Raw genomic sequence first — 20,148 nt, 5'->3', positions numbered from 1 at the left:
AACTGGAATAGGTCATGATGTAGTCCAAGTACATAGTGGTTTAATAAAGTAGTGGTGATTGTTTGAAGAAATGATATCGGTGAGGGATATTGAGTATCACCAGTTGTAAAGTACATAGCATCATTCATTTTTTGCAAGCAGAAGGAAATCTGCAGTCACTGTTGGCTGTGCTTGGTTTATAGTAATAATGTAAAAGAGTTCTGTGAGAACTCAATTAAGGATCTGTGAGAGAATAGTGCAGGAAATTCACAGTGAGGAACTGCACAATGAGGAAGAGGGTGAGATTTCATTGCGAGTGATGAACTTTTTTAACAAATTTAACATGTTGTTTGTGTAAACATAATTTCACAATGATTGAATTTAGTGAAAACTTTTCCTCATGTTTCAAAGTCCTTTACAGAATTATTACAGAAGATTGGGTTTTCATAACTACTGTGCACGATGGGTAACAAAACAATTTTCAGATGCCTATAAAATAAAAAGAATGGGAGTACCATTGACCTTTCTTCAACAATACCAGAATAAAAAAAGTTAATTTCCTTGTAGTATTGTTACTAGGAAGAAAATGTGTTTAGTTAATCAATATTGAAACAAATAAACAGACCAAACAATTAATGTAGACACTTGCTGAACAAGTCCAAAAAATCCAAATAAACCAATTTGAAAAAAGCGATGGCTATCATGTTTTGGGACCATAAAGGAATTTTGTGGCCAGAATTTATGAAGCCAGGTATGAGGTTTATTGTAATATGTTGTCAAAGCTTAGGAGAGCAATGCAGAATAAATGACATGGATTCTAATGGAGGGGATCCTTTTTTTGTTTGACAGTGCATGGCCTCACATCACCGGTAGCACTAAGGGTGTATTAAACGAGTTGTAAGTTGCAGATTTTTTACCATCCCTCTTACTGCCCTGATTCAACACTGTTTGATATTAATCTGTTCACAAAATTGGAGAATTGACTGGCTATTCAGTACTTGAAAATCAGTGATTAAATCATGGGTTGAATTAATGAATGGGTGGGTGCTTTGAAGAGGGAATGGGCAGTTTGGTATCATAATAAGAGTGATTAAATTTGATTGGGGACTACCCTAAGAAGTAATATAAGCATGTATGTAACTTTTGTATTTATTCAATTTGTTTTGTTTATTTTCTCGACTGGAGATTAATTTATGAATAGCCCTCTTAAGATGCAAATTTTATTAAATTTCTACAAATTAAGGTTTTGGCAACTGTGTTAATTATTAGATTATTTTCTTACCTTAGATATTTCTGCTTTATTTTGAAAATGCCAAAATATTATGTTATTTACAAATGCTATTTTTATATGCATATTTTACAATTTGGAAATTCCCCTCCTGGTTTTTTGGATGAATTTATAAGCAGTCTTGTTTTAGGTACGGTGATCCTAGAAGTCATCATGTATTCCCTTGGGTAACTGATTTTACATCTCGAAATGGAGCTAACTGGAGAGATCTTACAAGATCTAAATTTCGTTTAAATAAAGGTGATCGTCAGCTTGATCTTACATATGATTTACCTCCAAGTTCAAATTCAGCTCAGGTACATTATTTTTTTATCAGGTATTTTTAACCTGTAGTTTATATGGGTTGTTATTGTTTTCTCCAACCAGTTTTCCAGTTACTGCTGGGTCTGCGTGTGCGTACGCATGCATGTGTATATAGGCAAATGCAGTTACCACTACCAGCTTGCCAGGCCTGACGTAGCTGCAGATGTAATGCAATGTAAGTGTAAATGTATCAGTAAACATGTAGTCTGGAACAGACTCAGGTCAACCGCTCCTCAGATGTGTGGTTAATTAAAATCAGTCACCAAAGAACGTGATATACACAGTCTAGCATTCAAATCTATTTAAAAGCAACTATCTTTACAAGGACTTGAATCTTAGAACTCTTTACTTCAAAAATCTACTGATTTTGTGATGATGAGTTTAACCGCTAGACTAATTCTGTGGGTTTATACTGTATAAATTAATAATAATTTTAATTAAAATTGGATGATCTTATAATTAATTATTGTTTTACTGTTAAAATTGTAAAATATGTTTCAGGTTCCGCATCATGTGTCAGATGTATTGTCAGAGATTACATATTATGTATATCTATGTCGTGTTACCCCAAGATCTGTATTGCAAAAATATGTTAGGCCACAATGGGTTCCTGCAGAATATCCATCTTCCATACAACGTTTACAAGAATGGACACCAGATGAATGCATTCCAGAATTTTTTACTGATCCTACTGTTTTTAAGGTAAGTATTTTTTTATAATTTTTTTTAACACAAAATAAATAAATTATTATGTAGCTTAATTTATTGTTAATTTTTTTATGTAGTCTTGATCTGTTTCTTTCATATTATGTTATAAATGATATAAGGATTTGAACGATAGAGAATGGTCAATATTATATCAGAAATAGGGTACCATTGTCAAAAGAGAGGTAGGGTATCTAAATTAATTAGGTAAAGAGTGTATGTAACAATTTTTTATAATCTACAGAACTAGTATTAAAAAAATTTAAATACTCAAGTTTTATTACTTTTTTAATTATTTAATTATTTAATTTTATTTTCAATAATATTTATCTGATTTGTAAATAATTGATATTTTACATATGATGTAAATAAATTAGAGCATAAAATGACTAAGCTTTGTACTTTGGTGTTAGGCCTGTAAATTATGATTAGTTTCTAATGGCATAGAATGAATACATTTAGTTGCTGCTATGAAATACCTGCAGTAGACCATTTAATGCATTTTAGATCAAATATGCTTAACCCACTGGGTTGGTCTAGTGGTGAATGCGTCTTTGCAAATCAGCTGATTTGAAGTTGATAGTTCCAATGTTGAAATCCTAGTAAAGGCAGTGTACTTTTATACGGATTTGAATACTAGATTGTAGATACTGTTATTCTTTGGTGGTTGGGTTTCAATTAACCACACATCCCAGAAATGGTCAACCTGAGACTGTACATGACTACACTTCGTTTACACTCATACATATATATCATCCTCTGAATCATTCATCTTCTGAAGTAATACCTGACAGTGATTCCCGTAGGCTAAACAAGAAAAAAAGATCAAATATGCATAACATTGTTTGAATGGCATTTTTTTTATTTGGGTGGCTTTTATTTATTTTTTGTGCACTCCTTCCATCTGATTTTCTATTTCATAAGCCTGTTTACAGTGAGTGATACCCAAAAAGTTGTCAGTTAAAAATAAAATAAAAAGAAATACAGTCATTAAGAAGCTGAAGTACATTCCAACCACAACAAACCACTTGATAATAACATAAAAAGTTGTTGGAATGTAATCTTAACCTCTTTAGAAAAAGGGCTTTCTGAAAAATTATAATATCATTTGCTAAAGAAGTCACTGTTAATGTATTAAAAGGCAACCTGTTAACTTAAATTTTGGATACTGGTTGTTGAAATGATCTGCTTTTTGTGTAATCTGTTTATGAATTAGGCATTTTTCAAGTTTGCTTTGTAATTATTGGTGTTTTGATAACTTACTTTCTAACTTTATTTTTAAAAAAATATAAATTACTTTTGTAATGAAAAGTTTGGTGCTTTTCTAACTGGTGATTGGACTTATTTTCAAAATGTATTTATTCTGATTGTTTTGTCAGATTACTCATATTTTTGTGTGTATTTTTTTCAGTCTATACACCCAGATTTACCTGATTTAGAAGTTCCTAATTGGGCACTTTCCCCAGATGATCTTGTTTCTCAACATAGAGCAATATTAGAAAGTACTCATGTTAGTGATAGATTACATCACTGGATTGATCTTACCTTTGGTTACAAGTTAGTCAGTTCTTTATTTATTTTTAATTAATTCTGTAATTTGCATATTTTATACAACTTTTTTTTGATAAACTGAAATAAAAAGTAATAACATTTAATTTTTAAATTCATTTGTATGTTGTTAATCTTATTTAATGCGTTTGAAGTTTTTGTAGATTGAAATGTATTGTTTTTATGATTATTAATAGAGGAAATAAATAATCCAAATTGTGTAGAACATTTTTGTATAATGGCTGTGATACATGTAATTTAATACTTGCACTAAACTAACTGAATTGAAAGCAAACTTTATTTAGGCAAAGCAAGGCCCTGTTGTAACTTAACTTTATGTTTTTAACTAATCTTTGTTAACTATCCATGTTTAAATTTTCCAAATGTGTTTTCAAATTTTATGTTAATGTTCTGCTATTAGACAGAGTGACATAAGAGTAAGGAATTTTCATACAATTTTCTGTTTGAAATTGGCAATTGAGAAGAGTGTTGACTATTAGCCCTCACTCACTAGATCAACATCTGTTTAGTATTCTTTGTTCATATTACTTTATAAATATTATTATCTTAGAAAGAGGAAAAAACAACAAAGTTTTAATGTAAGTACCGCCACAATAGTCATCAGTCAGTAATATCTAGTGTTCCTGAAAATATAAAATATTGTTAATACCGGTTAATTTTTTGCACTTTTTAAAAAGATAAAGATTTACTAAAGGAAAGTATTTAAAAATAACATTTATTTTGCAAATAAAACATTTTTTGGCAATAGTTAAACCTTTTGCAGTTAGTTACAATCAACAATTCAATTTAATTAATTTAATTCAATTTAGTGAATTATCATTTTTTGAAATCTAATCTTATTAATTGAATTCAGTACAAAATAGTGAAGGTCTACTGTTCACAGAATTTCTGGTTTATATAACCTTAATTTTGTTTAACGTAATATTTTAGTACTGTTAAAAGTAAATTAGAATTAAACAAAAAAAATTTTGCTAGAATGTAAATACTGGTGTAGAAAAAGAACACTCTTAATTTACCGTAGGGCAGTGAAAAAAATTCATTAATCATTTGCTGCATGCCCATGCAAATGTTCTGTGAATGAAGGTTTGTGATAATCGTCATAGCACCTGTTGTCTGCTATTCCCATTGTTGTGCTGCAAATATAGCATGAACAGAACTCTAAAGCCATTATGACGAAGCTAATTTTCTAAAAACTTGCAGCTTGATGTCATGCTATAGTATTATCTTTAAAGTGACACACTTAATAATCATTGGGCCATCTTTTGTTTGTATCCATGCATTTTGGAAACAATTTATCAAAGTTTAAACAAATCACAAATGTTTTTTTATAGGTTGATAAAAACAGGATATTGTAAACTTTTTTAATATCAATTTTGCAGGTTGTCTGGAGCAGCTGCTGTTAAATCTAAGAACGTATGCCTTCAGTTAGTTGATGGACACACACAACTCACTGATATTGGTGTAGTACAGTTGTTTGCTCAGCCGCATCCTCCTCGTACATCACCTTCACCTTATCTAGGAAAGACACCTCCACTTTTATTACATTTAGCTCAACAGCGAGATAAAAAACGTATGTCACCTTTTTTATTGTTATTGTTATTATGAAGATAAAGCTGTAAAACTTTGAAACAGTTATGAATATTTTATTAAAAAACATTGTAATGCATTATTTCTCAAAAGAAAGATAAATTAATTTATTGCTTTTCATTTCCTATCACTATCTCTGTAGTGTCTATGATGGCCTTTAAACGCATGTTATTCAAGAGGCAGTAGTAGAGAATGGCTTTTTCTGAGAATAATGATGTTTACTATATCCAAGTCCTTATGATGAATAGAGTAAAGCTGTCGCTTATAGAGCTGAACATTTGTATTTTACTGGTCTTGGTATGCTGATGTGCAATAGTCATTACACGTGACTCAATGAAGAAGGCGACAGGAAACCACTCTACTCGTTACGTTTTAGTAAGTCTGGTGTGGAATGATTATTAAGACTGTTTCATTCTATGCTAGTTATTTCTGTGTAACTGATTGATTTATGCTCATGTAGATTATGTATGACCTTTTAGGTTATGGCAGCCAACATATATATATATATATACAATACTCTTTTTAAAATATTGCAAATTAATAAGTGAATACTGAGGTAGTGAAGTTAAAATTTGAAAATTTTATCGAGCTGCTTTAATACTAATTACAACAATTGTAAACCTGACTTGCTTCTAGAGTCAAATTGAATTTGTAATATTGATTAAACTTCTTTATCTTTTTATAGGAATCGGTGGTAGTGAAGAAGAAGATGGCCATAGTTCAGGTCAAGAGGATGATGAATCTCAAGTGTCATCTAGATCAACTTCAATTTCTTTTTCAAAGTTTCTCAGTCGGTCTCGAACTTCATTACATGTTAGTTTTATACTTGTTAAACACTTATGTACTCATTGTAGCACAAATGCATGTTCTTAAGTTATGTAATAACCCAGTGCAGCATATTTTGCTGTATTGTTGAGTACTGTATTATAGAAAAGTGTTTATTTATGTATTAACTTAGAAATATTTCTCAGCAGTAGTTAACTGAACACTGCAGTTGGGTATAAAATTTTAACTCTGATGAACAACTGTTGTGAAAATGGTGGATATTATTTTATTGTTTAATGGTGGATAATATTTTACTGTTGATAATACTAATGGTAATAATTATCAAAAATAATACCAGTTATCTGAAAAAGAACTCTACGGCTTTAAATTAAATTTACTTTATTACATTTAGAATTACAAATGTGCATGTCTTTTAATTCATGAAAGTACGTCTAAAGTTTTTTTTTACCTCTTAATGTAACTCAATAGGAGCACCATTTACAGCCTTGTGGATGTCAAACCGATAATCCACCTCATTCCACATTCTAGCCAACATATTTGTTGAAATCGTCCACGGCTACTGTTATACTTTGGTGCAAGTGGTCAAGTGATTGTATTTTTTTCTATTATATGATGTCTTTTACGTAGTCTCAAAAGTAGAAATCCATCAATGTCAAATCAGAACTTTGTGATGGCCAAATGATGGGAGCTTTCCTGCCTATCATGTCTTTTGGGAACCTATTGTTGAGCACAATCTGCAGAATTTCTGCACGATATGGAGGGACTCCATCCTATTATAAAATTAGGCCCTTCATATTTTCAATTTGCAGAAACACAACATTCTCTATCTCTAACATGTTCAAGTACACTATGCCATAATTCACGTTTGGACAGTTGCAAATGAATTCTTCCAATTTTTATAGGTTTCTGTGCCCCGTAAACAACAATTTTGGTGATGTATGACTCCATCAACATGAAATGATGCTTCATCAGAAAATAGAATGCACTGCAGGTAGTTTTCATCAGCAGAAATGAAGCCCTATGTGGTTTTTACATTTATGGGTTATTGCTAGGTTTAATTTAATGGAATAGCTACAGTTTGTAATTAACCTAGTTTCAATCTCTTGCAAACAACATGATTAACAGTGCTTTTAGGAATTTTTAGTTGATGACTAACACTATGAACTGAACATTTTGGACTTTGTTGAAAAGACATATCGAATTCTTTCTGTGTTTTCAACACTTCTTTTAGTCCTTTCTGATGAGTGTCTTCAAAACACTTCTAGTTTACAAAAACTGTTCACACCATGTATACTTTTGTCACTTGCACTTGAAGAATTTCTATGATAGACTTCCATATAATTTCTTTATATTACAGTCACTGGTTTTGTTTCTGTGAACTAGTACAAGCACTGTACTTTCTTTTGTGGCGACTCCATGGTACTGCAGCCCAGATTCATAACAGCTTGACTGTTGTTATAATCTAATGCATCTATCTGACTGAAAATGTGTAAACTAAAACTTAATTGTTGTTGCTTCAAGATTACTCATGAAACACTATTAAGTGCTGCAAAATGAAAACTACCTGTTCTTGAAACCCCAGAATTCTTTTTTTGACACCTGTTATTTTATGTATTCATATTATAAATGATTTGTAAACTTAGGTTGTATGAAATTCAGAATTTGTATATTTTTGTGATTGATCAATACCTGTTATTTCACCTACTTGTAGTATAATCATTTATACATTTTTAAATTTATTTTTCATGGTTATATATTTTTTTAAATAAATTCATTTACTTTACTATATGCATTAAAAAAAAAAAAATTTACAGTTACCTACAGGAAGTTCACAGTTATCACCTAATACAGAATCTGCTGGTGCTGGATCATTGGAAAAAACTGCATCTGCTTCATCAAATACTCAACAGAATATTGTTTTACCACGTGATTATAATCCAGTTGCAGCATTAGTTGCTGTTGAATCATTGCATGGTTTTTTAAATAAAACATGCCACATTCCGAGCAGTGAGTTGGCTGCTACAAATAATGTCACTCAAATAGATAGTGTAGCTTATAAACAAGTTGTTGCAGCTCGTCGTGTTCAGGAAATGCAGGTAAATTGTTTTTTTAAGTGTAATTTTTTTTATGCGTACACATATATACTAAGCTTCTCTGTATTAAATTTTGTTAACTTTATGTAATAATTTAGAAATTAATGAAATTTCAATGCTTTCTGATAGCTGGTTTTGTTATAATCTTCATGAAAATCTACAGGCATTGGATTTTTTAACAAATTAAAATTTTTTGGCAGTTTCTTGTTAACTCTTAATGGTTAAAATTACATAAATAACTTTTTATTTGAAAGAAGAAGTTGCACAGTACTATTATTTGTTAGATTATTTTTATTTCAAGGTTACTTAAAAGTGCCTTATTTTTGTTAAAATGTGCACAGTTTCAAAATAAAATTTGAATTTTTTAACTTTTCTTTGTTTTATTCAACTTATCTTACAGCATTTTGTTTAGAATTATTCTGTACAAGTTTTGTTCAAAAGTTTTATGTGTATATTATCCATTTAACAAAGTTATTGTACATCAAACATAAAAAATCTGATGTGGCACACCACATGACTTCCTTGTATGCCACATTTTTTGTTGCACTAATTTAAACTTATTTCATTTGAAAGTGAGATATGATCCTCCAATTCTTTAATAAAGTGGACAGTTGCACAATTGGATTGTGATTGACACCACATTTCATCACATTTTTGTGGTGTCTGTATCAATATTTTATATTAGTTTATACATTAATTTTGTTTCATGTCGCTCAAGTAGATATGTGGTATAAGTGAGAACATGTCGGATCCGTAACCATGCATACATTGGTTCGAATCCGACTTCGTATACATACATTTTTTTCATTTTTTTTTTTTTTTACTTTAAATTTATTGATTTATTAATAATTATTAACATTTGTAAACAGTTTTGAATTAAAATGAAAAGTACATATAATTTTATTTCACTCATAACTTCTGATTTTTTTTATTGTTATTGAATTATTATTTATTGTATTTTTTTGTTTTTTATAATCAGAGGTTAATTAAATAAAAAAAGTCAGTGGTTAGTTAATAAATCAATATATTTAAATTTAAAAAAAAAGAAGTTAAAAAATGTATGTATATGAAGTTTGATTTGCACTGATGTGCCTTCCCGTTGTAAGATCCAAATATTTCATTAATTAAAATTCTATTTGGTTATTACTCTGGAACCAATGAACATAACTAACATTTATGATACATTGTTGAAAATTTCTCAATAAGGGCTTATTACTGCAGTTAAGAAAAAGTCCAAAATCCAAATTTTTGGATTTTGGACTTGGACGATCGGAGTATCTGAGAAGAAAAGATTAGATGCTTTTAAAATGCGGTGCTATAGGAGAATATTAAAAATCAGATGGGTGGATAAAGTGACAAATGAAGAGGTGTTGCGACAAATAGATGAAGAAAGAAGCATTTGGAAAAATATAGCTAAAAGAAGAGACAGACTTGTAGACCACATATTAAGGCATCCTGGAATAGTCGCTTTAATATTGGAGGGACAGGTAGAAGGAAAAAATTGTGCAGGCAGGCAACGTTTGGAATATGTAAAACAAATTATTAGGGATGTAGGGTGTAGGGGGTATACCGAAATGAAACGACTAGCACTAGATAGGGAATCTTGGAGAGCTGCATCAAATCAGTCAAATGACTGAAGACAAAAAAAAAAATATACATAAAAATAAAGTAGTTTTAAAAAATACCAAAAATCAATATTTTTAAACTTTGATTGGCTCTTCTACCTCTAATATTAATAAAATATTGTTTGGGTCGTTAGCACTACTACCATGCCTAGGAAGAAAAAAACTTTGGTAAAAAATAATATGTAATAAGTAAAAAGAAAACTTTCTTAGATTTTCGAGGAAGGGGGAAAATTTGGGGGGAAATTTTTTTTTAGATGTAAGATAAGGTTTTACACATGTACTGAGCTAATTATAAATTGAGGTTACGTTAGCAAAATTTTGAGATAATTCCAGAGATAGGGAGTCTTGGAGAGCTGCATTAAACCAGTCAAATGACTGAAGACAAAAAAAAGTTTTATTTGAACATTTTTGGTCAAGTCAATTGTAATCAAAAGGGGAGGTACACAACTAGATATTACAACAGTCCTAAATCCAAAATTTCAACATTCTACAGCTAATTGTTTTTGAGTTATGCAAGATACATACATACGTACATAGGTATGTACAGACATCACGCCGAAAATAGTCAAAGTGGATTCAGGGATGGTCAAAATGATGGGATTTTACTCCAGTTTACTGGTTTTCATTCCAGATTTCTCAAAAATAATGCAGATACGATTCGTAAAAAAATGTATTTGATTTTTGAGATCAAAAACCATAAGAAATCACTAATTCTGCCCCTTAATTAATATTCTAAAAATTTCAGTATGACCTAAAAAGTGAAATTTTTTACTAGACATAACTTTTAAATGAAGCATTTTAGGACATAATTATGTTTATATGAACTTTTTCCATTATTTTAACGAGTAGAATAGGTAATAGAATAGGAGAACTCATGATATACTCTGTATATAGTTGACAATCTGATCATCCTTCATTCATATTCTGTAAGTCCTTTTCCTTTCAACCTCATGTTTCTGTCATAGTCAGTAATTTTGGTTAGTTCTGTATTTGAATTGGAATGTAATAATATGTTTTTTTTTATTAACATTTTTAACTTTATTATCCTGTTTTTAGGTACTTGGATGTTTAATCACTGAACTTTTTATACCATCCAAACTACATGTATTTGGATGTGCAGTTATGCCAACATCATTAATAAGGAGAGTTGAAATATGTCGCAGCGTTTTACAGGCATCTAGTAGAGATAATATTCCACATTGTTTACGCGCTTTAGTTAATTTATTATTACAATCTGAAGGTTTAACAGTCACAAATTTTGGTACACCACCACCTTCTGCTCATCAATTATTACAGCCAAATTTAACATCTTCATTATTACCATTTCCTAAAATGTATCCTCAGATATATAACATGTTTAAAAAATTACAAGAATATTGTTCAGCTTTAACGGATCTAAAAAATCTTTGTCTTAGTGATACACTTGATGGTATTAACAGAAGTAATGGTTTATCATTGCTGGCTGAGAAGATAAATGAATGGAAGGTTAGTATATTAATGAGATTATTCTATTTCTAGTTAATTACCTGAGAAGTATACATATGAGTTAGTTCAGACATAATTAAATTTTAGGACAAAATTGTTGTTGCTATCAACACTTGTTTTGTTGGTATGAGGATAGTATTTTTGGTGTTTAAAGACTCACTCAAGTAATTATCTGAGTGCACAGACTAATTGAAGTTAGATATAGAACGATTTTTGTGTGAAATGTGTTAGAAGAAGGTGGAGGATTGCACTTCTGCAAATCAATTAATTTGATAGTTGAGGGTTGTAACGTATGGTAGGTGGTTGTGGTTGGAAGAGGCCATATGAAGGTGATAGTAGGTTGTGTAAATGCATTGATAGAATGGTCTGCCGAGGCATTTGTATTTGAGGCATCCTGACTGACAGAAGCCAAACTAATGACTGTGTCATGTTATCAGGATTAGAGGTTCTAAAAGACAGCCATAAGAGCTAGAAACAGAGGGGTTGATATGGTAACTGAGATCGTCATAAGGCGGATTTCTTCCCCTGTGGGGGGGTCAGGATGATTCAAACATAAACTGCACCTTTAATATTAAAATTGTCAAAAACAGAAAATTTAGATTATTGGGGAAAGAGTGGTTATGGGATCATTTCTTAAGTGAATTATGTAGTGCAACTAACAAACTGTATTAATTTTAATTTAGTTTAATTACTGCTATCTTACAAACCATATTGAATATGTAGATTCAACATATTTCATCACATTTTTGTATTCCATGGAGTTAATAAAAGAAAAATCTTTATAATTCATCACCTTTAGGGACTTAAATAATGAAATAAGGAAACAAGTAAATTACAGAATTCATGAACGTAGCATACTTATAGTTACAGTACATTTAAAGACAAAATTCAGTAATTAAATATTTTTCCAAAAACAAAAAATTCCTGAAAGATGTTTTTTCACGTAGAAGGAAGTCATTTGCAACATATGATTTTTTCAAAATAGAAAAATCTACTTGAAGAATTTGTAAATGTAAACATGATACAAATACATTAAGAAAAATATAAGGAATTAAAATTGTAAGACATCAACCCAATAATAAAAATAAAAATGTATTTATAGAAATATATAATAATTTTTTCTTTTCATTTTTTGGTGTAATTTATTATTATTATTACATTTTGTTTTGAGAAGTTATTTTCTTTTATATTAAAGTTTGTTTTGTTTTATAAGGCAAGCTTACTAATTTCTTGTAATACTATTAATTTCATCAATTCAGCTTTTTTTTCTCTCCTACCATCTGACAGCATGGCAGTTCCTTATTCTTAAAGTTAAAAGAAAAAAATAGTATTATTATATTAAAGTTAATAGAAAAAATGGCATACAACAAGGCCCGCTTCAATTGCAGAATGAAGTAGGAACCTTAGATTAGGACTGCAGAGGTCCCCATAGTTGACATTCAAAGAAGAATCTCTGCCAATCCAAAAAAAATTATATGCAAGTTATCACAACAAAGTTCTATAAAATATGCAACTTGCTATAAGATTCTACATTTCTTAAATTGGAAACCATATTGTGTATCAACTGTGCAACAACTTAAGAGAACAGACAAACCAAAATTCTTAAATATTGTGACTGCTTCCTCAAAAATGTTATTCATGTATAGTTAGACTCAGTACTCTATTTCATGTTAGATGAGGCATGGTTTCATTTATCTTTTCATGTTAATTTACATAACACCAGAAAATAAGTGAATGGTTTGCTGTTTCTGGTAATCGTATAGTAGGCCAGTATTTTCAAAACACAGATGTACTATAAAATTTTTTAAGAAATCTATGTTCAGTTAACAGATGAAAAAGAGTATGTATGGCCTCTTTTAATATGATAGAGCAGTGGGTAACACATCAAACAATTTGCTAGCATTCACATAGTTTTTACAGAACAAACTGTTAATAGAGGGCTGTGGCCTCCTTGTTCCTCAGATTTGTCTAGTTGCAATTTTTTTTTTTTTTGGGCTATTTGAGTTTTGAATCAAATCCTCACACTTTCGATAACTGAAGGCGAATATTGTACAAGAAATCTACATCATTGACAACAAAATTTTGTATCAGGTGATTCAAAGTATGATCAGTCAAGCAAAAAAGTGTATTGTTGCGCAAGGCACACACTTTAAAAATTTTTTATACAAATTTGAAAAAGATGCAAACTTTAGCTGATTTTTTTTAGTTAATATGTAACAGTTTTATTCTAACCAAAAAATTTTTAGTATAAATAAAATATGGGCTGATCTGTGAAAAACTATCCATCCATTTATTAAAAAAAAACTGTTTATGACAAAAGTTCATTTTGATATAAGAAATATGAATGTAGGGAAATGATGTAAACAGATTACTATTGTTTGTGATCTAGGGTTGTCTGAAATGTATTAATATGTACTATTTTTTATTTTTCAATCAATTTTCTTGAGTTTTTGTTTCTTAATGTATTTTGAATATGAGAGTGAGATCTGGCTATTCATCTTCTCACTCTTTTTCATTTCTGTATTAAGCAGTCATGATGAAAGAAAATATCTTCCAGTTATGTAGACTGTATTTTTTTTTTATTAAAAAAATCTTATACTCGAGTTATCTAGACAGTTAGTATGGGACTACCAGGAACTTCCTTTATAATAAAAAAGAGTCATCAAAATCATAGTACTTGATAAAAAGTAAGACTTGAGATTACATTAAACAATTCTAAATTTTGGAAAAAGTTGAATTGACAATCTCCTTTCTGTGAAGTTTATTAAAAAAAATATTTATAAATTCCTTTAGTAGAAATTTAAACGTTAACAAAATGAGCAGTACCATAAATAAATGCCATTTTTAATATAACTGAAAAAGGAACTGAATAAAAGTTCCATATGTTTATATTGTTATTTTATTTTTATGTATGATATTTAGAAAGTAAATTGTGTTTTATAGTTTTTTCTTGCGAGTTTGAATAATTTGTAATAAGTAAATTTATATATATAATGTAATTGTACTGCACAACTGTAGCAAATCCATTTTGTACGTTTTCCACCTTGTGTTTGATGTGGAACCTGATAATAAGTTTTCCTAGAATTACACAGAATAAGGTATGCGTTACATAAATATCTCATTTTTTGTGTAGATGTTAGTTGTAATACAAAGGGCACTAGGAAAGTTTTGCAATATGATTTTATTTTTTATAATTTTTCAAAATAATTTCTACCACACATTATACACTTCTCCATCTTTTGAAACCGGTGGTCAAAGAAACCCTGCCATGTTTTGTCGTAGATCTGGACAGACTCATTGTCCCCAGCCCGTAGGAGGTCATCATCGCTTGTAAAATACCTCCTTTTCAGTCTTTCTTCATCTGGGGATCAGTGCAAAGTCAGATGGATCAAGGTCAAGATTGTAGGGAGGGTGCTGTAACAGTTTTATTCCAGTGCTGACTAAATACTCGGAGTGGTGCATTGGAGCATTATCATGGTGAAGAAACCATGTGTTCATCCTAGAGTTTGGCTGCAGCTTCTTATGCTGAGGCACACATTCCTCAGCGTATCGCTTCCTTATAGCTGTCTTCTGAGTTTCGAACACAATATGCTTCTAATACTTTTCTCTGGATTTTTTAATAGCCACAGGGGTCTTCTCATCTTCAAACACTCACGCTTTGTTCTGAGCCTTGGTCAGGATGTCATAATAGTATAGTCAAGTTTCATCAGCTGTCACAACACTGTTCTCATAAGGAGATTTACCATTAAAAATTTTTCAGCATTTCACTATACCATGAAACATAATGTGCCATCTGATCGTCAGTCACGTTATGCAGCACCTAAAGGGTACAGGCTATCTAACTTAAAAGGTGATCTCGCAGAACAACACGAACTGCTGGTTTCATTAATGCTTAAGGACACCTCTGTTTGGTGATAGGTCACATATCTATCTGTTTCAAGCATTTTTCGTATTTTAGCAATGTTTCCCTCAGTCACAGACGAAGACAGTTCTTTGTGACTTTTAAGCATCCTCAAGGGCAAAATTTCTTTTTTCAAACTGTTACGACCTAAATACTGTTATACAATGAGGGCAGTTGTCTCCAAGCACAGAAATCATTTCCTATAAACACTGACCAACACTTAACCCATGTGCAGAATTGCCTAGTATTCATTTTTCGACCACGATGAGATCACTACCTCGTTTCACTAACAAGCTAAAAAGCAAATGACACTGAGACATTACAGTCTCAGGTTACAGTGCAGGTTGGAACCTAAACATTCACTCAGTGTCTAAACACTCACTAACTTGTAACCATCTTCAATGGTTCATATTGTCATATTGCAAACCTTCCCTCATGCCCTTTGTATATGTGTGCATTAAACAATACTTTTACTGGGAATTATAATCAGGAGCTATTTTATTGTAGAATTGCCTTTTTTGATCAGAAATTGATGAGGGAATATCAATGTAATATTTGTTTTTTTATATTCTTAATTAAAATATATATATTGTGAAGTACAAACTGAATTTAATAAAGTATTTTATATTCTTATTTTTCAGGTTAAAAGCATTGTTCAGGATACTGAAAATCTGGTTGAAAAATGTACAGCATTAGTTGGAACTCCCTCTTGGATTAATCTTTTATTACCACATATACTACCTTTATTATCTGATCGTGATACTTGTGTTAGTGCTGCTTGGTATCTTTTTGATCCAATTGCAAGGTATTATTAATTTTTATTTAAAATTAAAAGAAAATTATTGTCATTTGAATTCAAATTTTTTATTTATTTCAATCATGTTGTAATTGCATCCAAAATGATTTACATCTTTTAAATTAAGGTAGTCAGTATTCATTATTCTGTATATTTCATAGCAGTAAGTGTGTTATATAATATATCAAGTATAATTACTCTCCTCATTCCTGTAGTACCAGTTCTTAGTTAATATCTTGAGTGGAACCCTTCTAATAAAATTCTGTAAAGTTACACGTATGAAATTTGCATTAAATTTGATTCTCTTAACTCTTACTCACTGAATTTTGTGCATTTCCCTATGAATTAATGAAAAGCAATACTATAGTGCATCTTTAACAAATAAAGGATAAAAAAGACACTTTTGTCAAGTGAGGTGCAGAGAGCTACTATGTGATTGAAAAAATGATATATAATGATTTATCCTTTTTAAAGGTTTTTTTTTTTTAAAAAACCAGTTTTGGTAAATTACCAGTGTTAAGTAATGTACACATAAACAATTCTTTTATTTCATAAAAAAATTTGCTTTATAAAATATGATAATACCAGTGGAAAAACCTGATGATTATAACCATCAAAGAGATGGTCATTGAAATTGCTACGAATATTGACAAACTGTGTTAAGTGCATTTTTTCTTCATTTATTATACCCACCTCTTTTATTTTCAATGGTAGAGAAACTTTATTCTTGTAATGGCTTATAACCAAAAAAAAGTATTTTTAAAAAAATTGGCAGGGGCTGTTTTTTTTTTTTTTTTATTTGGGGGCGAAAAATGCCTGAGCGTTATCATCGTTAATAAAAGGGTAAAATAGCTCCAAAATAATAAAACTTATAAGGTGTAAAATTAATATTAATCATATATAAAAATTTATTAAAACAAAAGTCAAGAAAGTGGAATAAAATTCAAAACTAATATCGTAGATTAAGTCTTTAAAATATAAAAGTTAAAATAATAGAATAATGGGGTGTGTTGGAGCCACATCCGCAAACCTTTAGAACGTAGAATATATCACGTATGGTGTAGGATTGGTCTAATGTACTATGAAAGAAAGTGAACAATGACAGATTTAATTTTAAAATGTACAAAAATTTATTGGCTATGTTAGACAGTTGATTCAAACAAGACTTTATTTACAATGGATCTAAAACAAGAAGTAGTTGATATAAGGCAAGATATCGATACTTTGACATTTGGCATTGGTCATTTGAATTTGCCACGATCTGTTTCACTTACCCATAGGCATTTGCAATACTTTTAAGCACATTGAATACCAGTGTACTGTGACATTTTGTCTAAAGAGATAATTTTTATATCTTTAATTACAATTATTTAGATCTTTTAATATTATTGCTGTTATAGTGCACTGCATAAATAGTATTTGATGAGACAATTTCAATGACACCTCAGTCAACATTCTGTCACATTAAAGTCCAGAGATATACTAATTTTGGTGCATGCCAAGTGGCACAAAATGAGCCTACTTTCTCCCAATTCTCTTCAAGCTGGCTGATGCAATAGTGTTCTTGTGTTGTGAAATTTATAACCTTAGTTCTGTTATTTGTCAAATGGTACATCATATAACTGTGGATTTTTTTGTCTTTAGAAAATATTGCAATTTCAAATGTTACATGAAAACATAACGCTTGATTTTGTAGTCAGGGGACCTACTGCCAGTCTGAAGTGTAAGATGTATTGTTCGTCAATAAAGTGCAACTAAATAAATACCGAGTGATCATTTGAAAAGTTACCACATTTATTATTCAACAGCTGTCAGTCCCATCGTATTTCTGTTTGCAGGCATGTATGTCATTCTTGGGGGAACCTTTACAAAATTGTTCCCAACAGGGTGGAACCCACCCTTCCCACTACACCTACCCCAACTCAAAAATCTTAAAAAGCAATGGTAACATTTAATTACATTAATTGACAAGCAAAAAAAAAATAATGAATTTTGGTGAAAATAAAATAAAAATCCGTCCATCCCTTTACTCGGTAGGTGCAAAAAACCATTTGGGATAGTATGTTTTACTTCCTTGTACAAAGTAAAGGAAATTTATGATTGCAAAAATTTTTGGTTTTCCGATTTTAACAGAAATATTCTTCTTCATTTTGACTAGTTTCAGCGTGACATCTGTGTTATGTTTGTATCTCGCATAACTCAAAAACGATAAGCCGTAGGATGTTGAAATTTTGGTTTTAAGACTGTTGTAACATCTAGTTTTGCACCTCCCCTTTTGATTGCAATTGACAGGTCCAAAAAAGCCCAAAATCCAAAAAATTTAGATTTTGGATTTTTTCTTAACTACAGTAATAAGCCCTCATTGAGTGCATTTCAACGATATATCATAAGTGGTACCTATTTTCATTGGTTCCAGAGTTATAGCCAAATAAAATTTTAATTAATTAAATAATTAATCTTACAAGGGGAAGGTACATTGGTTCAAATCCGACTTCATTTCCTTTTTTTAAAATCTAAATATATTGATTTATTAATAATTATTAACCTCTGACTGTAAAATAACTTTTACAATAAATAATATAATAAAAAAAAAAAATTATGAAAAAAATCAGAAATTATAAGTGAAAAAAAATTTTATGTACTTTTAAAAATGTGTATATGTAATTTAATAAGCATACAAGGAAGTCGTGGTGTCCACATCAGATTTTTTAAATTTCAACAAAAATAACTATAAAATTATGTGATATTACTTCTTAAACCATTTGAAATAATCTTAACCCTTCGCAGGTGGCGATATTTTATGGCTGTGGGTGGAAGACATTTTCAAAAAAAAAGTTATACAAAAACTATTTAAAGTAACTTAAAACGTGCATTCATGCATAAAAACAACACATACATTGTATTTTTGGTGAACTCTGCCACTAATCTGCTTAAGGAACACTGTTTAATTATCTTGCGATAAAAACTTACACGAAAAACGGCACAAGTCTCACTGAGTGCACTAAAATTTGCAAACTATACGTGATGATTTTGGTTATATTTTACATTGAGTTCTTTTTATGTAAAAAACACTGAATAATAATAGTAACAGTAGTAACATATAACAGCAATTTTGAAGAAGTAGTGCACCTAGACAGGGAATAGTATAATTGTAATAGTAATATAAATACTTTTATTCATTTCATTCATGTTTGAATTCAAATGAAGCAAGCTGAAAATGAAGTTTTGGAAGGAACAATTTGTAAACAAATTACTTAAAAATGAGCGAAAAACATGAAAAAAAATAATGCACGCATCTTGTTACATATGCACGGTCATTGAACTCATCTGATGCCTGAAGTAAAATGACATTTTATCAGGAATTCCCATCTCAAAATGATTGTAAAAACATCTCCTGCCATCTTTTGGAATTTATATGTAACTGTGTGAAGACAAATAGCCGGTCACATTCAGACTCATATATGGGTTTCTGCCCTCTAGCCTAAGTACAGGTAGCCCATATATGGGTTTCTGCCTGCGAAGGGTTAATCTGTGGATTAAAACAGTGAAAATTATTTCTTAAATTACCAACACAAAATTTCACCCTTAAATGTGTTCTAAATTTTCAAAGGTTCAAGGAGAAAACTTATTATTTTTAAAAATAAGATGATGTAGCTTGTGACACTTCATTGGAAGTCCCTTTGAAGGACAAGTAATTTGGTGCTAATAAAATAAAAATTGGTTTTATTAGGTTATGTTGGGATACAGTATTATCGACCCAAAGCATTAGTTCTGAAATCATCCATTCTTCTTAAAAATATGGGTTTTAGGTTTCTCTAGCATTGAACAAACGTACCAGTAAACACAGCATTATAACATCAGTTAAACATGTGATAAAGCAATAATAAGGTACCCACTTCTTTGCTAGTAACATGTTGAAAAATTTGTTGCCAGATAAATTTAATGATTAAATAATTAAATAATAACTAATTCATAAATGAATAATTGTTAATCAAAAAATAAAGCTTAAATCATTCATTAGTTAATTTTGT

The 20,148-nt window shown here is 30.2% G+C and overlaps 1 protein-coding gene across 1 annotated transcript in view; it reads left to right on the top strand.

The window, feature by feature from the left end:
- Window positions 1–20,148, top strand: part of Wdr81 (WD repeat domain 81) — a 91,128-nt gene that overhangs the window by 16,014 nt on the left and 54,966 nt on the right. The window contains exons 7-14 of the mRNA XM_075374748.1: window positions 1,398–1,563; window positions 2,072–2,272; window positions 3,687–3,832; window positions 5,224–5,414; window positions 6,117–6,244; window positions 8,032–8,313; window positions 10,992–11,420; window positions 15,963–16,126. Coding sequence (XP_075230863.1) covers window positions 1,398–1,563; window positions 2,072–2,272; window positions 3,687–3,832; window positions 5,224–5,414; window positions 6,117–6,244; window positions 8,032–8,313; window positions 10,992–11,420; window positions 15,963–16,126 — 1,707 coding nt within the window. The remainder of the gene's footprint in view (window positions 1–1,397; window positions 1,564–2,071; window positions 2,273–3,686; window positions 3,833–5,223; window positions 5,415–6,116; window positions 6,245–8,031; window positions 8,314–10,991; window positions 11,421–15,962; window positions 16,127–20,148) is intronic.

The sequence above is a fragment of the Lycorma delicatula genome, chromosome 9, assembly GCF_047948215.1.
Source record: "Lycorma delicatula isolate Av1 chromosome 9, ASM4794821v1, whole genome shotgun sequence".
In the NCBI taxonomy this organism is placed as follows: Eukaryota; Metazoa; Arthropoda; class Insecta; order Hemiptera; family Fulgoridae; genus Lycorma; species Lycorma delicatula.
Note: the sequence above shows the minus strand (reverse complement) of the source record. Positions and strands in the feature narration are given on the sequence as shown.